Source organism: Panulirus ornatus, chromosome 29 (assembly GCF_036320965.1).
Source record: "Panulirus ornatus isolate Po-2019 chromosome 29, ASM3632096v1, whole genome shotgun sequence".
Classification (NCBI taxonomy): Eukaryota; Metazoa; Arthropoda; class Malacostraca; order Decapoda; family Palinuridae; genus Panulirus; species Panulirus ornatus.
In genome coordinates this window covers 20,624,027-20,646,715 of record NC_092252.1, presented here as the reverse complement: position 1 = coordinate 20,646,715, position 22,689 = coordinate 20,624,027, and the positions used below count along the sequence as shown (strand labels likewise).

Below are 22,689 nucleotides of genomic sequence, written 5' to 3'. Positions count from 1 at the left end.
ATCTCCCACTCAATTGCATTTTTTCCCTGCAAAAATCGTCCAAATGCCTCTCTCTTCTCTTTCACTTCTTCATCCCACCACTCACTACCCTTTCTAATCAACCCATCTCCCACTCTTCTCATGCCACAAGCATCTTTTGCGCAATCCATCACTGATTCCCTAAATACATCCCATTCCTCCCCCACTCCCCTTACTTCCATTGTTCTCACCTTTTTCCATTCTGTACTCAGTCTCTCCTGGTACTTCCTCACACAAGTCTCCTTCCCATATATATATATATATATATATATATATAGAGAGAGAGAGAGAGAGAGAGAGAGAGAGAGAGAGAGAGAGAGAGAGAGAGAGAGAGAGAGAGAGAGAGAGAGAGAGAATGTTCTTATTTTTCTCATTTTCTGCAATCTATTAACTTTCCAAAACATCTTATTCTCCCTAAAGTTTACTAATACTTGCTCACTCTCATTTACTCTCTTTTTCAAACCCTGTACCTTCCTCTTGATATCCTGCCACTTTTCCTTATATATTGTGGACCACTATCCAAATGCCTCTCTTTTCTCTTTCACTAGCAACTATATTCCTTCATCCCACCACTCACTACCATTCCTAATCTGCCTACCTCCTACCTCTTGCATTACATGTATCTCTCACACATAACAACACTGCTTCCCAAAATACCTCCCATTCCTCACCTACTCCCCTAGCTTCATTTACTCTCACCTTTTGCCATTCTACACTCCCATGATAGATATTTCACTTGAGAATATCGGCTCAGTAAATGTTCCTCTCTTTTGATACTAAATGTGTAGAGAAGTGGACCACATCCAGTGCATGTTGTACTGATGTAAGAAACTCTTGGAGCCCTTGATACATATTTCACTTAAGAATATCTGCTCGGTAAATAATTATAAATCACTGTAATTGGAAGCTTCTTAAAGGGTAGGGAGATAACTTTTATGGGATGCAAATTGACTAGTGGGTGAGTTTTCACTGAGCACAAATTACTTTCATAATTTTCTATATTAAAAGTTCTAATGAAGAATAAGGGTACACTGAAAATTTGGTATTTACCTGGAATACTGTAAAATCAAAGCCAGAAAAAGAAAAAAACAAAACATATTATTGCCAAATGAGCAAAGGGTGATGGTTGCCAAGTGCCTGATAAGAGATGACACATGCTTACTGGGTATGATCTTTGTTGTCAAAAAGGAAAGTACTTTTATGGTATTGTGTTACTCTGTGAGAAGGATCTTTACCTTGTTACTGAGATGTACTAAGAATGGACGTAATTTTGTAGTGATTGCACTAAATATCTATCAATGATCCACGCTTACTTATTCTTAATATAAATGAGACTCCTCCCTAAACCAGCATGTTTCTAACTGAAGTATTTTTGAAGTAATAATCTCAATGGCTTAATGACCTAGCAGTTGCGAGTAAGTAGCCAGGTGCGGAGCAACCAAATACTCAGCTTCAATGTTATTCAAAGATAAGTTCTGATGATCTTCAGATATACAGTAAGCAACAGGATTATAGATTTGATGTGTGAGCTGTTAACATCACTGTTTACACAAAATGCTGTACTTCTTACACTTCAAACTATTATTAGCTGTACGTACTGTAATATCCTATCCCTGGGGATAGGGGAGAAAGGATACTTCTCATGCATTCCCCACGTGTCGTAGAAGGTGGCTAAAGGGGATGGGAGCGGGGGGATAGAAACCCTACCCTACTTGTATTATAACTTTCTAAAAGGGGAAACAGAAGGAGTCATGCGGGGAATGCTCATCTTCCTTGAAGGCTCAGATTGGGGTGTCTAAATATATGTGGATGTAACCAAGATGAGAAAAAAGGAAAGATAGGTAGTATGTTTGAGGAAAGGAACCTGTATCTTTTGGCTCTGAGTGAAATGAAGCTCAAGGGTAAAGGGGAAGAGTGGTTTGGGAAAGTTTTGGGAGTAAAGTCAGGGGCTAGTGAGAGGACAAAAGCAAGGGAAGGAGTAGCACTACTCCTGAAACAGGAGTGGTGGGAGTAGGTGATAGTGTAAGAAAGTAAACTCTAGATTGATATGGGTAAAACTGAAAGTGGATGGAGAGAGATGGGTGATCACTGGTGCCTATGCAACTGGGCATGAGAAGAAAGATCATGAGAGGCAAGTGTTTTGGAAGTAGCTCAGTGAGTGTCTTAGTAGTTTTGATGCACGAGACCGGGTTATAGTAATGGGTGATTTGAATGCAAAGGTGAGTAATGTGGCAGTTGAGGGAATAACTGGTGTACATGGGGTGTTCAGTGTTGTAAATGGAAATGGTGAAGAGCTTGTAGATTTGTATGCTTGAAAAGGACTGGTGATTGGAAATACCTGGTTTAAAAAGAGAGATATACATAACTATACATATGTAAGTAGGAGAGATGGCCAGAGAGCATTACTGGATTACGTGTTAATTGAGAGGCGTGCGAAAGAGAAACTTTTGGATGTTAATGTGCTGAGAGGTGCAACTGGAGGGATGTCACCTCTTGTAGAGGCAAAGGTGAAGATTTGTAGAGGTTGTCAGAAAAAAAAGTGAGAATGTTGGGGTGAAGAGAGTGATGAGAGTAAGTGAGCTTGGGAGGGAGACTTGTGTGAGGAAGTACCAGAAGAGACTGAGTGCAGAATGGAAAAAGTGAGAGCTAAGGACGTAAGGGGAGAGGGGGAGGAATGGGATGGATTTAGGGAAGCAGTGATGGCTTGCGCACAAGATGCTTTTGGCATGAGAAGCATGGGAGGTAGGCAGATTAGAAAGGGCAGTGAGAGGTGGGATGAAGAAGTGAGATTATTAGTGAAAGAGAAGAGAGAGGCAGGAGGTCAAGAGAAAGGTGCAAGAGGTGAAAAAGAGGGCAAATGAGAGATGGGATGAGAGAGTATCATTAAATTTCAGGGAGAATAAAAAGATGTTTTGGAAAGAGGTAAATAAAGTGCATAAGACAAGAGAACAAATGGGAACATTGGTGAAAGGGGCTAATGGGGAGGTAATAACAAGTAGTGGTGATTTGAGAAGGAGCTGGAGTGAGTATTTTGAAGGTTTGTCGAAAGTTTTAGATGATGGAGTGGCAGATATAGGGTGCTTTGGTCAAAGTGGTGTGCAAAGTGAAAGGGTTAGGGAGAATGATTTGGTATACAGAAAAGAGGTAGTAGAAGCTTTGCGGAAGATGAAAGCCGGCAAGGCGGTGGGGTTGGATGGTATTGCAGTGGAATTTAATAAAAAAGGGGGTGACTGTGTTACTGACTAGTTGGTAAGGATATTTAATGTATGTATGGCTCATGATGAGGTGCCTGAGGAGTGGCAGAATGCATGCATAGTGCCACTGTACAAAGGAAAGGGGATAAATGAGAGTGCTCAAATTACAGAGGTATAAGTCTGTTGAGTATTTCTGAGAAACTATATGGGAGGGTATTGATTGAGAGGGTGAAGGCATGTACAGAGCATCAGATTGGGGAAGAGCAGTGTGGTTTCAGAAGTGGTATAGGATGTGTGGATCAGGTGTCTGCTTTGAAGAATATATGTAAGAAATACTTAGAAAAACAAATGGATTTGTATGTAGCATTTATGGATCTGGAGAAGGCACATGGTAGAGTTGACAGAGATGCTCGATGGAAGGTATTAAGAATATATGGTGTGGGAGGCAAGTAGCCAGAAGCAGTGAAAAGTTTTTATTGAAATTGTAAGGCATTTGTACAAGTAGGAAGACAGGAAAGTGATTGGTTCTCAGTGAATGTCCGTTTGCAGCAGGGGTGTGTGATGTATCCATGGGTGTTTAATTTGTTTATGGATGGGGTTGTTAGGGAGGTGAATGCAAGAGTTTTGGAGAGAGGGGCAAGTATGCAGTCTGTTGTGGATGAGACGGCTTGGGAAGTGAGTCAGTTGTTGTTCGCTGATGATACCGTGCTGGTGGCTGATTCGGCTGAGAAACTGCAGAAGCTGGTGACTGAGTTTGGTAAAGCGTGTGAAAGAAGAAAGCTGAGAGTAAATGTGAATAAGAGCAAGGTTATAAGGTAAAGTAGGGTTGAGGGACAAGTCAATTGGGAGGTAAGTTTGAATGGAGAAAAACTGGAGGAAGTGAAGAAATTTTAGATATCTGGGAGTCGATTTGGCAGCGGATGGAACCATGGAAGTGGAAGTGAGTCACAGGGTGGGGGAGGGGGCGAAAATTCTGGGAGCGTTGAAAAATGTGTGGAAGGCGAGAACATTATCTTGGAAAGCAAAAATGGGTATGTTTGAAGGAATAGTGGTTCCAACAATAGTATATGGTTGCAACGTGTGGGCTATAGATAGAGTTGTGCAGATGAGGGTGGATGTGTTGGAAATGAGATGTTTGAGGACAATATGTGGTGTGGGGTGGTTTGATCGAGTAAGTAATAATAGGGTAAGAGAGATGTGTGGTAACAAAAGGAGTGTGATTGAGAGAGTAGAAGAGGGTGTTTTGAAATGGTTTGGTAATATGGAGAGAATGAGTGAGGAAAGATTGACAAAGAGGATATATGTGTCAGAGGTGGAGGGAACGAGAAGTGGGAGACCAAATTGGAGGTGGAAGGATGGAGTGAAAAAGATTTTGAGCGATTGGGGCCTGAACATGAAGGAGGGTGAAAGGCGTGCAAGGAATAGAGTGAATTGGAACAATGTGGTATACCAGAGTCAAAATGCTGTCAATGGATTGAACCAGGGCATGTGAAGCATCTAGGGTAAACCATGGAAAGTTTTGTGGGGCCTGGATGTGGAAAGGGAGCTGTGGTTTCGGTGTATTATACATGATAGCTAGAGACTGAGTAAGAATGAATGTGGCCTTTGTTGTCTTAAACTAGCGCTACCTCGCATGCATGCAGGGAGAGGGGGTTGTCAATTCATGTGTGGTGAGGTGGCAACAGGAATGAATTAAAGCAGAAAGTATGAATTATGTATATGTGTATATATTTATAAGTCTGTGTGTGTATATGTATGAATACATTGAAATGTATAGGTATGTATATGTGCATGTGTGGACATGTATGTATATACATGTATATGTGGGTGGGTTGGGCTATTCTTTCGTCTGTTTCCCTGTGCTATCTCGCTAACATGGGAGACAGCAACAAAGTATTATAAAATAGATATACTGTAATTTTCCAATACTTACCTTTTTTGTATCTATTCTAAACAATATTATGTGGTTCAGCTGATATGAGGTGTATTTGATAGTTCCTACCTTGTAAGAGCTGATGTCCAATCTAAGATATGTTGCAAGGATATGCTTTTCTTGGAATGCACTGTCGAAGAACTTAGTTTATAAAACATTCTTCAAGAATTTAGTATTTTGGCTGGGCTTACCTCTGCTTGTGCTGGAGGTCAGAGGTCATAGAGGCAGTCTCTGGGTCAGCTGTAGCATATGATGGTTGACCACCTAGAAGTCGCTGTTTATCTATGTCCTCCTCCATGTGTGAGAATGCATGATCTCCAATGCTCACAGATGACTGAAACTGGGAGGCCAAATCTGCAGAGTCTTCCACATCTGAGGAAATCAAGTACACAAATTAGTTCTGTGAATTATGTGTACAAGCTAAGCACACTTAACCTTTATCCTTGCATTACATATTCCAGGCTTCATCTGATCAAAAAAAAATGCAATTTCCTGTTTTAAGATTCATCTGTTGTTGCATTGAACCAAACATTAAAACTTGAATGCATATTAAACATAATGAACTACAGAGTTAAAAAATCTAACAATAAAACTGGAATCTGAAAATATCAAACATACAAAGCATTGTTTCCAAATTAGGTGAGAAAATTTATAAAATCATTAATAGACATGCATTTTAACTAAATCATTTTAAGGAAAAGTTAATTCAGTGAGTTAATACTATCTGTGTGGGAGAGAGTTTTACACTTAACCCTGTATACATGTACAATATCATTTCTTTATTCCTGTGTATGAATGTATACATACACAACCCACACGAAGCCAAGTACCCATTTACTAACTAGCCCTAAGGGGAGGATGAACACCTGGGTTGGGTGTAGGCTGACTGCCATGCTCAAAATTCGAATCCATGTGGATCTGACCCCAGACTACTTCATAGTGTAATGGTTAACACAAACCACTACATCAAGGAGGTCCATGTGTATGTATATATATATACTTGCTAACTTCCTCCCCCAGGAGCCTCCTCTATCCTTATGAGGCTCCTGCATTACTCATGAAGCTGGCCACATCCAATGGTTGGGACCAAAGGTCATTGATTTTAGTAATGTTGTATACAATGTAAATTCTTTAGTGCTTCTTGATTTAGTTATGTGTGTATGTATTTTGCCAGAGTTACATTTGTTAGAGGGTGGGGAATCTGCAAGTAAAGACTACTGAAATGTGACACAGGGGTTAAGAGTCTCTCTCTCTCTCTCTCTCTCTCTCTCTCTGTATATATAGGGGATAGGGGAGAAAGAATACTTCCCACATCCCTGCGTGTCGTAGAAGGCGACTAAAAGGGGAGGGAGCGGGGGGCTGGAAATCCTCCCCTCTCGTTTTTTTTAATTTTCCAAAAGAAGGAACAGAGAACGAGGCCAGGTGAGGATATTCCCTTAGAGGCCCAGTCCTCTGTTCTTAACGCTACCTTGCTAACGCGGGAAATAGCCAACGGTTTGAAAGAATATATATATATATTTATTTATATTTCGCTTTGTCGCTGTCTCCCGCGTTTGCGAGGTAGCGCAAGGAAACAGACAAAAGAAATGGCACAACCCACCCCCATACACAATATACACACACACACGCCCACACACGCAAATATACATCTCAATGTACACATATATATACATACACAGACACATACATATATACCCATGCACACAATTCACACTGCCTGCCCCTATTCATTCCCATCGCCACCTCGCCACACATGGAATACCATCCCCCTCCCCCCTCATGTGTGCGAGGTAGCACTAGGAAAAGACAACAAAGGCCCCATTCGTTCACACTCAGTCTCCAGCTGTCACGCAATAATGCCCGAAACCACAGCTCCCTTTCCACATCCAGGCCCCACACAACTTTCCATGGTTTACCCCAGACGCTTCACATGCCCTGATTCAATCCACTGACAGCACGTCAACCCCGGTATACCACATCGATCCAATTCACTCTATTTCTTGCCTGCCTTTCACCCTCCTGCATGTTCAGGCCCCGATCACTCAAAATCTTTTTCACTCCATCTTTCCACCTCCAATTTGGTCTCCCACTTCTCCTCGTTCCCTCCACCTCCGACACATATATCCTCTTGGTCAATCTTTCCTCACTCATTCTCTCCATGTGCCCAAACCATTTCAAAACACCCTCTTCTGCTCTCTCAACCACGCTCTTTTTATTTCCACACATCTCTCTTACCCTTACATTACTTACTCGATCAAACCACCTCACACCACACATTATCCTCAAACATCTCATTTCCAGCACATCCACCCTCCTGCACACAACTCTATCCATAGCCCACGCCTCGCAACCATACAACATTGTTGGAACCACTATTCCTTCAAACATACCCATTTTTGCTTTCCGAGATAATGTTCTCGACTTCCACACATTCTTCAAGGCTCCCAGGATTTTCGCCCCCTCCCCCACCCTATGATGCACTTCCGTTTCCATGGTTACATCCGCTGCCAGATCCACTCCCAGATATCTAAAACACTTTACTTCCTCCAGTTTTTCTCCATTCAAACTTACCTCCCAATTGACATGACCCTCAACCCTACTGTACCTAATTACCTTGCTCTTATTCACATTTACTCTTAACTTTCTTCTTTCACACTCTTTACCAAACTCAGTCACCAGCTTCTGCAGTTTCTCACATGAATCAGCCACCAGCGCTGTATCATCAGCGAACAACAACTGACTCACCTCTCAAGCTCTCTCATCCACAACAGACTTCATACTTGCCCCTCTTTCCAAAACTCTTGCATTCACCTCCCTAACAACCCCATCCATAAAGAAATTAAACAACCATGGAGACATCACACACGCCTGCCGCAAAACTACATTCACTGAGAACCAATCATGATGGGAATGAATAAAGGCAGACAGTGTGAATTGTGTGCATGGGTATATATGTATGTGTCTGTGTGTGTATATATGTGTGTACATTGAGATGTATAGGTATGTATATTTGCGTGTGTGGACGTGTATGTATATACATTGTGTATGTGGGTGGGTTGGGCCATTCTTTCGTCTGTTTCCTTGCGCTACCACTTCTACAACCACACTGCTCTTCCCCAATCTGATGCTCTGTACATGCCTTCACCCTCTCAATCAATACCCTCCCATATAGTTTCCCAGGAATACTCAACAAACTTATACCTCTTTAATTTGAGCACTCACCTTTGTCCCCTTCGCCTTTGTACAATGGCACTATGCAAGCATTACGCCAATCCTCATTCACCTCACCATGAGTCATACATACTTTAAATAACCTCACCAACCAGTCAACAATACAGTCACACCCTTTTTTAATAAATTCCACTGCAATACCATCCATACCCGCTGCCTTGCCGGCTTTCTTCTTCTGCAAAGCTTTTACTACCTCTTCTCTGTTTACCAAATCATTTTCCCTAACCCTCTCACTTTGCACCCTCGACCAAAACACCCAATGTCTGTCACTCTATCATCAAACACATTCAACAAACCTTCAAAATACTCACTCCATCTCCTTCTCACATCACCACTACTTGTTATCATCTCCCCATTAGCCCCCTTCACTGAAGTTACCATTTGTTCCCTTGTCTTAAGTACTTTATTTACCTCCTTCCAAAACATCTTTTTATTCTCTATAAAATCTAATGATACTCTCTCACCCCAACTCTCATTTGCCCTCTTTTTCACCTCTTGCACCTTTCTCTTGACCTCCTGCCACTTTCTTTTATACATCTCCCACTCATTTGCATTATTTCCCTGCAAAAATTGTCCAAATGCCTCTCTCTTCTCTTTCACTAATAATCTTACTTCTTCATCCCACCACTCACTACCCTTTCTAATCAACCCACCTCCCACGTTTTCATGCCACAAGCATCTTTTGCGCAAGCCATCACTGCTTCCCTAAATACATCCCACTCCTCCTTCATTCCCCTTACCTCCTTTGTTCTCACCTTTTTCCATTTTGTACTCAGTCTCTTCTGGTACTTCCTCACACAAGTCTCCTTCCCAAGCTCACTTACTCTCACCACTCTGTTCACCCCAACATTCTCTCTTCTTTTCTGAAAACCCCTACAAATCTTCACCTTCGCCTCCACAAGATAATGATCAGAAATCCATGCAGTTGCACCTCTCAGCACATTAACATCCAAAAGTCTCTCTTTTGCACGCCTATCAATTAACACATAATCCAATAACACTCTCTGGCCATCTCACCTACTTACATATGTATACTTAGGTATATCTCTCTTTTTAAACCAGGTATTCCCAATCACCAGTCCTTTTTCAGCACATAAATCTACAAGCTCTTCACCATTTCAATTTACAACACTGAACACCCCATGTATACCAATTATTCCCTCAAATGCCACATTACTCACCTTTGCATTCAAATCACCATCACTATAACCCAGTCTCATGCATCAAAATTACTAACACACTCATTCAGCTGCTCCCAAAACACTTGCCTCTCATGATCTTTCTTCTCAAGCCCAGGTGCATATGCACCAATAATCACCCATCTCTCTCGATCAACTTTCAGTTTTACCCATATCAATCTAGAGTTTACTTTCTTACACTCTATCACGTACTCCTACCACTCCTGTCTCAGGAGTAGTGCTACTCCTTCCCTTGCTCTTGTCCTCTCATTAACCTCTGACTTTACTCCCAAGACATTTCCCAAACCACTCTTCCCCTTTACCCTTGAGCTTTGTTTCACTCAGAGCCAAAACATCCAGGTTCCTTTCCTCAAACATACTACCTATCTCTTCTTTTTTCTCATCTTGGTTACATCCACACACATTCAGACACCCCAAGCTGAGCCTTCGAGGAGGATGAGCACTCCCCACGTGACTCCTTCTTCTGTTTCCCCTTTTAGAAAGTTAAAATAAAAGGAGGGGAGTGTTTCTAGCCCCCCACTCCTGTCCCCTTTAGTTGCCTTCTACGACACGTGAGGAATGCGTGGGAAGTACTCTTTCTCCCCTATACCCAGGGAATGAATAAAGGCAGACAGTATGAATTATGTAAATGTGTATATATACATATGTCTGTGTGTGTACATATATGTAAAGATTGAGATGTATAGGTATGTATATTTGTGTGTGTGGACTTTGTGTATATACATGTGTATGTGGGTGGATTGGGCCATTCTTTCATCTGTTTCCTTGCCCTACCTCGCTAACGTGGGAGACACCGACAAAGCAGAATAAATAAATAAATAATATATATTTATTTTCCTTTCTCGCTGTCTCCCGCATTAGCGAGGTAGCGCAAACAAACAGACGAAAGAATGGCCCAACCCACCCACATACACATGTATATACATACACGTCCACACACGCAAATATACATACCTATACATCTCAATGTACACATATATATACACACACACAGACATACACATATATACACAAGTACATAATTCATACTGTCTGCCTTTATTTATTCCCATCGCCACCTCGCCACACATGGAATAACAACCCCCTCCCCCCTCATGTGAGTGAGGTAGCGCTAGGAAACAACAACAAAGGCCCCATTCGTTCACATTCAGTCTCTAGTTGTCATGTAATAATGCACCGAAACCACATCTCCCTTTCCACATCCAGGCCCCACACAACTTTCCATGGTTTACCCCAGACGCTTCACATGCCCTGGTTCAATCCACTGACAGCACGTCGACCCCGGTATACCACATTGTTCCAATTCACTCTATTTCTTGCACGCCTTTCATCCTCTGCATGTTCAGGCCCCGATCACTCAAAATCTTTTTCACTACATCTTTCCACCTCCAATTTGGTCTCCCACTTCTCCTTGTTCCCTGCACCTCCGACACATATATCCTCTTGGTCAATCTTTCCTCACTCATTCTCTCCATGTGCCCAAACCATTTCAAAACACCCTCTTCTGCTCTCTCAACCACGCTCTTTTTATTTCCACACATCTCTCTTACCCTTACATTACTTACTCGATCAAACCACCTCACACCACACATTATCCTCAAACATCTCATTTCCAGCACATCCACCCTCCTGCACACAACTCTATCCATAGCCCACGCCTCGCAACCATACAACATTGTTGGAACCACTATTCCTTCAAACATACCCATTTTTGCTTTCCGAGATAATGTTCTCGACTTCCACACATTCTTCAAGGCTCCCAGGATTTTCGCCCCCTCCCCCACCCTATGATGCACTTCCGTTTCCATGGTTACATCCGCTGCCAGATCCACTCCCAGATATCTAAAACACTTTACTTCCTCCAGTTTTTCTCCATTCAAACTTACCTCCCAATTGACATGACCCTCAACCCTACTGTACCTAATTACCTTGCTCTTATTCACATTTACTCTTAACTTTCTTCTTTCACACTCTTTACCAAACTCAGTCACCAGCTTCTGCAGTTTCTCACATGAATCAGCCACCAGCGCTGTATCATCAGCGAACAACAACTGACTCACCTCTCAAGCTCTCTCATCCACAACAGACTTCATACTTGCCCCTCTTTCCAAAACTCTTGCATTCACCTCCCTAACAACCCCATCCATAAAGAAATTAAACAACCATGGAGACATCACACACGCCTGCCGCAAAACTACATTCACTGAGAACCAATCATGATGGGAATGAATAAAGGCAGACAGTGTGAATTGTGTGCATGGGTATATATGTATGTGTCTGTGTGTGTATATATGTGTGTACATTGAGATGTATAGGTATGTATATTTGCGTGTGTGGACGTGTATGTATATACATTGTGTATGTGGGTGGGTTGGGCCATTCTTTCGTCTGTTTCCTTGCGCTACCACTTCTACAACCACACTGCTCTTCCCCAATCTGATGCTCTGTACATGCCTTCACCCTCTCAATCAATACCCTCCCATATAGTTTCCCAGGAATACTCAACAAACTTATACCTCTTTAATTTGAGCACTCACCTTTGTCCCCTTCGCCTTTGTACAATGGCACTATGCAAGCATTACGCCAATCCTCATTCACCTCACCATGAGTCATACATACTTTAAATAACCTCACCAACCAGTCAACAATACAGTCACACCCTTTTTTAATAAATTCCACTGCAATACCATCCATACCCGCTGCCTTGCCGGCTTTCTTCTTCTGCAAAGCTTTTACTACCTCTTCTCTGTTTACCAAATCATTTTCCCTAACCCTCTCACTTTGCACCCTCGACCAAAACACCCAATGTCTGTCACTCTATCATCAAACACATTCAACAAACCTTCAAAATACTCACTCCATCTCCTTCTCACATCACCACTACTTGTTATCATCTCCCCATTAGCCCCCTTCACTGAAGTTACCATTTGTTCCCTTGTCTTAAGTACTTTATTTACCTCCTTCCAAAACATCTTTTTATTCTCTATAAAATCTAATGATACTCTCTCACCCCAACTCTCATTTGCCCTCTTTTTCACCTCTTGCACCTTTCTCTTGACCTCCTGCCACTTTCTTTTATACATCTCCCACTCATTTGCATTATTTCCCTGCAAAAATTGTCCAAATGCCTCTCTCTTCTCTTTCACTAATAATCTTACTTCTTCATCCCACCACTCACTACCCTTTCTAATCAACCCACCTCCCACGTTTTCATGCCACAAGCATCTTTTGCGCAAGCCATCACTGCTTCCCTAAATACATCCCACTCCTCCTTCATTCCCCTTACCTCCTTTGTTCTCACCTTTTTCCATTTTGTACTCAGTCTCTTCTGGTACTTCCTCACACAAGTCTCCTTCCCAAGCTCACTTACTCTCACCACTCTGTTCACCCCAACATTCTCTCTTCTTTTCTGAAAACCCCTACAAATCTTCACCTTCGCCTCCACAAGATAATGATCAGAAATCCATGCAGTTGCACCTCTCAGCACATTAACATCCAAAAGTCTCTCTTTTGCACGCCTATCAATTAACACATAATCCAATAACACTCTCTGGCCATCTCACCTACTTACATATGTATACTTAGGTATATCTCTCTTTTTAAACCAGGTATTCCCAATCACCAGTCCTTTTTCAGCACATAAATCTACAAGCTCTTCACCATTTCAATTTACAACACTGAACACCCCATGTATACCAATTATTCCCTCAAATGCCACATTACTCACCTTTGCATTCAAATCACCATCACTATAACCCAGTCTCATGCATCAAAATTACTAACACACTCATTCAGCTGCTCCCAAAACACTTGCCTCTCATGATCTTTCTTCTCAAGCCCAGGTGCATATGCACCAATAATCACCCATCTCTCTCGATCAACTTTCAGTTTTACCCATATCAATCTAGAGTTTACTTTCTTACACTCTATCACGTACTCCTACCACTCCTGTCTCAGGAGTAGTGCTACTCCTTCCCTTGCTCTTGTCCTCTCATTAACCTCTGACTTTACTCCCAAGACATTCCCAAACCACTCTTCCCCTTTACCCTTGAGCTTTGTTTCACTCAGAGCCAAAACATCCAGGTTCCTTTCCTCAAACATACTACCTATCTCTTCTTTTTTCTCATCTTGGTTACATCCACACACATTCAGACACCCCAAGCTGAGCCTTCGAGGAGGATGAGCACTCCCCACGTGACTCCTTCTTCTGTTTCCCCTTTTAGAAAGTTAAAATAAAAGGAGGGGAGTGTTTCTAGCCCCCCACTCCCGTCCCCTTTAGTTGCCTTCTACGACACGTGAGGAATGCGTGGGAAGTACTCTTTCTCCCCTATACCCAGGGAATGAATAAAGGCAGACAGTATGAATTATGTAAATGTGTATATATACATATGTCTGTGTGTGTACATATATGTAAAGATTGAGATGTATAGGTATGTATATTTGTGTGTGTGGACTTTGTGTATATACATGTGTATGTGGGTGGATTGGGCCATTCTTTCATCTGTTTCCTTGCCCTACCTCGCTAACGTGGGAGACACCGACAAAGCAGAATAAATAAATAAATAATATATATTTATTTTCCTTTCTCGCTGTCTCCCGCATTAGCGAGGTAGCGCAAACAAACAGACGAAAGAATGGCCCAACCCACCCACATACACATGTATATACATACACGTCCACACACGCAAATATACATACCTATACATCTCAATGTACACATATATATACACACACACAGACATACACATATATACACAAGTACATAATTCATACTGTCTGCCTTTATTTATTCCCATCGCCACCTCGCCACACATGGAATAACAACCCCCTGCCCCCTCATGTGAGTGAGGTAGCGCTAGGAAACAACAACAAAGGCCCCATTCGTTCACATTCAGTCTCTAGTTGTCATGTAATAATGCACCGAAACCACATCTCCCTTTCCACATCCAGGCCCCACACAACTTTCCATGGTTTACCCCAGATGCTTCACATGCCCTGGTTCAATCCATTGACAGCACGTCGACCCCGGTATACCACATTGTTCCAATTCACTCTATTCCTTGCACGCCTTTCATCCTTCTGCATGTTCAGGCCTCGATCACTCAAAATCTTTTTCACTACATCTTTCCAACTCCAATTTGGTCTCCCACTTCTCCTTGTTCCCTGCACCTCTGACACATATATCCTCTAGGTCAATCTTTCCTCACTCATTCTTTCCATGTAACCAAACCATTTCAAAACACCCTCTTCTGCTCTCTCAACCACACTCTTTTTATTTCCACACATCTCTCTTACCCTTACATTACTTACTCGATCAAACCACCTCACACCACATATTGTCCTCAAACATCTCATTTCCAGCACATCCACCCTCCTGCGCACAACTCTATCCATACCCCATGCCTCGCAACCATGCAACATTATGGAACCACTATTCCTTCAAACATACCCATTTTTGCTTTCCGAGATAATGTTCTCGACTTCCAAACATTCTTCAAGGCTCCCAGAATTTTCGCCCCCTCCCCCACCCTATGATTCACTTCCGCTTCCATGGTTCCATCCACTGCCAGATCCACTCCCAGATATCTAAAACACTTTACTTCCTCCAGTTTTTCTCCATTCAAACTTACCTCCCAATTGACTTGACCCTCAACCCTACTGTACCTAATAACCTTGCTTTTATTCACATTTACTCTTAACTTTCTTCTTTCACATACTTTACCAAACTCAGTCACCAGCTTCTGCAGTTTCTCACATGAATCATCCACCAGCGCTGTATCATCAGCGAACAACAACTGACTCAACTCCCAAGCTCTCTCATCCCCAACAGACTTCATACTTGCCCCTCTTTCCAAAACTCTTGCATTCACCTCCCTAACAACCACATCCATAAACAAATCAAACAACCATGGAGACATCACACACCCCTGCCACAAACCTACATTCACTGAGAACCAATCACTTTCCTCTCTTCCTACACGTACATATGCCTTACATCCTCGATAAAAACTTTTCATGGCTTCTAACGACTTGCCTCCCACACCATATATTCTTAATACCTTCCACAGAGCATCTCTATCAACTCTATCATATGCCTTCTCCAGATCCATAAATGCTACATACAAATCCAACTGCTCTTCTAAGTATTTCTCACATACATTCTTCAGAGCAAACACTTGATCCACACATCCTCTACCACTTCTGAAACCACACTGCTGTTCCCTAATCTGATGCTCTGTACATGCCTTCACCCCCTCAATCAATACCCTCCCATAAAATTTACCAGGAATACCCAACAAATGTATACCTCTGTAATTTGAACACTCACTCTTATCCCCTTTGCCTTTGTACAATGGCACTATGCAAGTATTCAGCCAATCCTCAGGCACCTCACCATGAATCATGCATATATCAAATAACCTTACCAACCAGTCAACAATACAGTTACCCCCTTTTTTAGTAAATTCCACTGCAATACCATCCAAACCTGCCTTGCCGGGTTTCATCTTCCACAAAGCTTTTACTACCTCTTCTCTGTTTACCAAATCATTTTCCCTAACCCTCTCACTTTGCACACCACCTCGACCAAAACACACTAGATCTGCCACTCTATCATCATACACATTTAACAAACCTTCAAAATACTCACTCCATCTTCTCACATCACCACTACTTGTTATCACCTTCCCATTAACCCCCTTCACTGAAGTTCCCATTTGCTCCCTTGTCTTATGCACTTTATTTACCTCCTTCCAAAACATCTTTTTATTCTCCCCAAAATTTAATGATACTCTCTCACCCCAACTCTCATTTGCCCTCTTTTTCACCTCCTGCACCTTTCTCTTGACCTCCTGCCTCTTTCTTTTATACATCTCCCACTCATTTGCATTTTTTCCCTGCAAAAATCATCCAAATGCCTCTCTCTTCTCTTTCACTAATAATCTTACTTCTTCATCCCACCACTCACTACCCTTTCTAATCAACCCACCTCCCACGCTTCTCATGCCACAAGCATCTTTTGCGCAAACCATCACTGCTTCCCTAAATACATCCCATTCCTCCCCCACTCCCCTTACCTCCTTTGTTCTCACCTTTTCCCATTCTGTACTCAGTCTCTCCTGGTACTTCCTCACACAAGTCTCCTTCCCAGCTCACTTACTCTCACCACTCTCGTCACCACAACATTCTCTCTTCTGTTCTGAAGACCTCTAAAAATCTTCAACTTCGCCTCCACAAGATAATGATCAGACATGACTGCAGTTGCACCTCTCAGCACATTAACATCCAAAAGTCTCTCTTTCGCCCACCTATCAATTAATACATAATCCAGTAACGCTATCTGGCCATCTCTCATACTTACATATGTATACATATGTATAGCTCGCTTTTTAAACTAGGTATTTCCAATCACCAGTACTTTTTCAGCACATAAATCTACAAGCTCTTCACCATTTCCATTTACAACACTGACCACCCCATGTATACCAATTATTCCCTCAACTGCCACATTACTCACCTTTGCATTCAAATCACCCATCACTATAACCCGGTCCTGTGCATCAAAGCTACTAACACACTCATTTAGCTGCTCCCAAAACACTTGCCTCTCATGATCTTTCTTCTCATGCCCAGGTGCATATGCACCAATAATCACCCATCTCTCTCCTTCAACTTTCAGTTTTACCCATATCAATCTAGAATTTACTTTCTTACACTCTATCACTCTTTCCCTTGCTCTTGTCCTCTCACTAACCCCTGACTTTACTCCTAAGACATTCCCAAACCACTCTTCCCCTTCACCCTTGAGCTTCATTTCATTCAGGGCCAAACCATCCAGGTTCCTTTCCTCAAACATACTACCTATCTCTACTTTTTTATCATCTTGGTTACATCCACACACATTTAGACACCCCAATCTGAGCCTACGAGGATGATGAGCACTCTCCGCATGACTCTTTCTTCTGTTTCCCCTTTTAGAAAGTCAAAATACAAGGAGGGGAGGGTTTCTGGCCCCCAAGCTCCCGTCCCCTTTAGTCGCCTTCTACGACACGTGAGGAATGCGTGGGAAGTATTCTTACTTCCCTATCCCCAAGGATAAATAAATAAACATATATATTTTTTTTTCTTTTTTGCTTTGTCGCTGTCTCCCGCGTTTGCGAGGCAGCGCAAGGAAACAGACGAAAGAAATGGCCTAAACCACCCCCATACACATGTATATACATACGTCCACACACGCAAATATACACACCTACACAGCTTTCCATAGTTTACCCCAGAGGCTTCACATGCCCTGATTCAATCCACTGACAGCACGTCAACCCCGGTATACCACATCGATCCAATTCACTCTATTCCTTACCCGCCTTTCACCCTCCTGCATGTTCAGGCCCCGATCACTCAAAATCTTTTTCACTCCATCTTTCCACCACCAATTTGGTCTCCCACTTCTCCTCGTTCCCTCCACCTCCAACACATATATCCTCTTGGTCAATCTTTCCTCACTCATTCTCTCCATGTGCCCAAACCATTTCAAAACACCCTCTTCTGCTCTCTCAACCACGCTCTTTTTATTTCCACACATCTCTCTCACCCTTACATTACTTACTCGATCAAACCACCTCACACCACACATTATCCTCAAACATCTCATTTCCAGCACATCCATCCTCCTGCACACAACTCTATCCATAGCCCACGCCTCGCAACCATACAACATTGTTGGAACCACTATTCCTTCAAACATACCCATTTTTGCTTTCCGAGATAATGTTCTCGACTTCCACACATTCTTCAAGGCTCCCAGGATTTTCGCCCCCTCCCCACCCTATGATCCACTTCTGCTTCCATGGTTCCATCCTCTGCCAGATCCACTCCCAGATATCTAAATCACTTTACTTCCTCGAGTTTTTCTCCATTCAAACTTACCTCCCAATTGACTTGACCCTCAACCCTACTGTACCTAATAACCTTGCTCTTATTCACATTTACTCTTAACTTTCTTCTTTCACACACTTTACCAAACTCAGTCATGATAGAGTGGCAGATATAGGGTGTTTTGGTCGAGGTGGTGTGCAAAGTGAGAGGGTTAGGGAAAATGATTTGGTAAACAGAGAAGAGGTATTAAAAGCTCCGCGGAAGATGAAAGCCGGCAAGGAAGCAGGTTTGGATGGTATTGCAGTGGAATTTATTAAAAAAGTGACTGTATTATTGACTGGTTGGTAAGGTTATTTAATGTATGTATGACTCATGGTGAGGTGACTGAGGATTGGCGGAATGCATGCATAGTGCCATTGTACAAAGGCAAAGGGGATAAGAGTGAGTGCTCAAATTATGGAGGTATGAGTTTGTTGAGTATTCCTAATAAATTATATGGGAGGGTATTGATTGAGAGGGTGAAGGCATGTACAGAGCATCATATTCGGGAAGAGCAGTGTGGTTTCAGAAGTGGTAGAGGATGTGTGGATCAGGTGTTTTTGCTTTGAAGAATGTATGTGAGAAATACGTAGAAAAGCAAATGGATTTGTATGTAGCATTTATGGATCTGGAGAAGGCATATGATAGAGTTGATGCTCTGTGGAAGGTATTAAGAATATATGGTGTGGGAGGCAAGTTGTTAAAGCAGTGAAAAGTTTTTATCTAGGATGTAAGGCATGTGTACGTGTAGGAAGAGAGGAAAGTGATTGGTTCTCAGTGAATGTAGGTTTGCAGCAGGGGTGTGTGATGTCTCCATGGTTGTTTAATTTCTTTATGGATGGGGTTGTTAGGGAGGTGAATGCAAGAGTTTTGGAAAGAGGGGCAAGTATGGAGTCTGTTGGGGATGAGAGAGCTTGGGAAGTGAGTCAGTTGTTGTTCGCTGATGATACAGCGCTGGTGGCTGATTCATATGAGAAACTGCAGAAGCTGGTGACGGAGTTTGGTAAAGTGTGTGGAAGAAGAAAGTTAAGAGTAAATGTGAATAAGAGCAAGGTTATTAGGTACAGTAGGGTTGAGGGTCAAGTCAATTGGGAGGTGAGTTTGAATGGAGAAAAACTGGAGGAAGTGAAGTGTTTTAGATATCTGGGAGTGGATCTGGCAGCGGATGGAACCATGGAAGCGGAAGTGGATCATAGGGTGGGGGAGGGGGCGAAAATTTTGGGAGCCTTGAAAAATGTGTGGAAGTCGAGAACATTATCCCGGAAAGCAAAAATGGGTATGTTTGAAGGAATAGTGGTTCCAACAATGTTGTATGGTTGCGGGGCGTGGGCTATGGATAGAGTTGTGCGCAGGAGGATGGATGTGCTGGAAATGAGATGTTTGAGGACAATGTGTGGTGTGAGGTGGTTTGATCGAGTAAGTAACGTAAGGGTAAGAGAGATGTGTGGAAATAAAAAGAGCGTGGTTGAGAGAGCAGAAGAGGGTGTTTTGAAATGGTTTGGGCACATGGAGAGAATGAGTGAGGAAAGATTGACCAAGAGGATATATGTGTCGGAGGTGAAGGGAACGAGGAGAAGAGGGAGACCAAATTGGAGGTGGAAAGATGGAGTGAAAAGGATTTTGTGTGATCGGGGCCTGAACATGCAGGAGGGTGAAAGGAGGGCAAGGAATAGAGTGAATTGGAGCGATGTGGTATACAGGGGTTGACGTGCTGTCAGTGGATTGAATCATGGCATGTGAAGCGTCCGGGGTAAACCATGGAAAGCTGTGTAGGTATGTATATTTGCGTGTGTGGACGTGTGTATGTACATGTGTATGGGTGGGGTTGGGCCATTTCTTTCGTCTGTTTCCTTGCGCTACCTCGCAAACGCGGGAGACAGCGACAAAGTAAAAAAAAAAAAAAAAAAAAAATATATATATATATATATCTTTCTTTCTTTCAAACCATTCGCCATTTCCCGCGTTAGCGAAGTAGCGCCAAGAACAGAGGACTGGGCCTTTTTTGGAATATCCTCACCTGGCCCCCTCTGTTCCTTCCCTTGGAAAATTAAAAAAAAAAACGAGAGGGGAGGATTTCCAGCCCCCCGCTCCCTCCCCTTTTAGTCGCCTTCTACGACACGCAGGGAATACGTGGGAAGTATTCTTAATCCCCTATCCCCAGGGATAATATATATATATATATATATATATTTTTTTTTTTTTTTTTTTTTTTTTTTTTTTTTTTTTTTTTTGCTTTGTCGCTGTCTCCTGCGTTTGCGAGGTAGCGCAAGGAAACAGACGAAAGAAGTGGCCCAACCCACCCCCATACACATGTATATACATACGTCCACACACGCAAATATACATACCTACACAGCTTTCCATGGTTTACCCCAGACGTTTCACATGCCCTGATTCAATCCACTGACAGCACGTCAACCCCGGTATACCACATCGATCCAATTCACTCTATTCCTTGCCCTCCTTTCACCCTCCTGCATGTTCAGGCCCCTATCACTCAAAATCTTTTTCACTCCATCTTTCCACCTCCAATTTGGTCTCCCACTTCTCCTCGTTCCCTCCACCTCCGACACATATATCCTCTTGGTCAATCTTTCCTCACTCATTCTCTCCATGTAACCAAACCATTTCAAAACACCCTCTTCTGCTCTCTCAACCACTCTCTTTTTATTTCCACACATCTCTCTTACCCTTAAGTTACTCACTCGATCAAACCACCTCACACCACACATTGTCCTCAACCATCTCATTTCCAGCACATCCATTCTCCTGCGCACAACTCTATCCATAGCTCATGCCTCGCAACCATACAACATTGTTGGAACCACTATTCCTTCAAACATACCCATTTTTGCTTTCCGAGATAATGTTCTCGACTTCCACACATTCTTCAAGGCCCCCAGAATTTTCGCCCCCTCCCCCACCCTATGATCCACTTCCGCTTCCATGGTTCCATCCGCTGCCAGATCCACTCCCAGATATCTAAAACACTTCACTTCCTCCAGTTTTTCTCCATTCAAACTCACCTCCCAATTGACTTGACCCTCAACCCTACTGTACCTAATAACCTTGCTCTTATTCACATTTACTCTTAACTTTCTTCTTCCACACACTTTACCAAACTCAGTCACCAGCTTCTGCAGTTTCTCACATGAATCAGCCACCAGCGCTGTATCATCAGCGAACAACAACTGACTCACTTCCCAAGCTCTCTCATCCCCAACAGACTTCATACTTGCCCCTCTTTCCAGGACTCTTGCATTTACCTCCCTAACAACCCCATCCATAAACAAATTAAACAACCATGGAGACATCACACACCCCTGCCGCAAACCTACATTCACTGAGAACCAATCACTTTCCTCTCTTCCTACATGTACACATGCCTTACATCCTCGATAAAAACTTTTCACTGCTTCTAACAACTTTCCTCCCACACCATATATTCTTAATACCTTCCACAGAGCATCTCTATCAACTCTATCATATGCCTTCTCCAGATCCATAAATGCTACATACAAATCCATTTGCTTTTCTAAGTATTTCTCACATACATTCTTCAAAGCAAACACCTGATCCACACATCCTCTACCACTTCTGAAACCACACTGCTCTTCCCCAGTCTGATGCTCTGTACATGCCTTCACCCTCTCAATCAATACCCTCCCATATAATTTACCAGGAATACTCAACAAACTTATACCTCTGTAATTTGAGCACTCACTCTTATCCCCTTTGCCTTTGTACAATGGCACTATGCACGCATTCCGCCAATCCTCAGGCACCTCACCATGAGTCATACATACATTAAATAACCTTACCAACCAGTCAACAATACAGTCACCCCCTTTTTTAATAAATTCCACTGCAATACCATCCAAACCTGCTGCCTTGCCGGCTTTCATCTTCCGCAAAGCTTTCACTACCTCTTCTCTGTTTACCAAATCATTTTCCCTAACCCTCTCACTTTGCACACCACCTCGACCAAAACATCCTATATCTGCCACTCTATCATCAAACACATTCAACAAACCTTCAAAATACTCACTCCATCTCCTTCTCACATCACCACTACTTGTTATCATCTCCCCATTTGCGCCCTTCACTGAAGTTCCCATTTGCTCCCTTGTCTTACGCACTTTATTTACCTCCTTCCAGAACATCTTTTTATTCTCCCTAAAATTTAATGATACTCTCTCAC

At 42.6% G+C, this 22,689-nt stretch overlaps 1 protein-coding gene across 1 annotated transcript in view; it reads right to left on the bottom strand.

Annotated features, from left to right (window-relative positions):
- Nucleotides 1–22,689, bottom strand: part of Gdap2 (ganglioside induced differentiation associated protein 2) — a 695,029-nt gene that overhangs the window by 206,156 nt on the left and 466,184 nt on the right. The window contains exon 8 of the mRNA XM_071679390.1: nt 5,337–5,517. Coding sequence (XP_071535491.1) covers nt 5,337–5,517 — 181 coding nt within the window. The remainder of the gene's footprint in view (nt 1–5,336; nt 5,518–22,689) is intronic.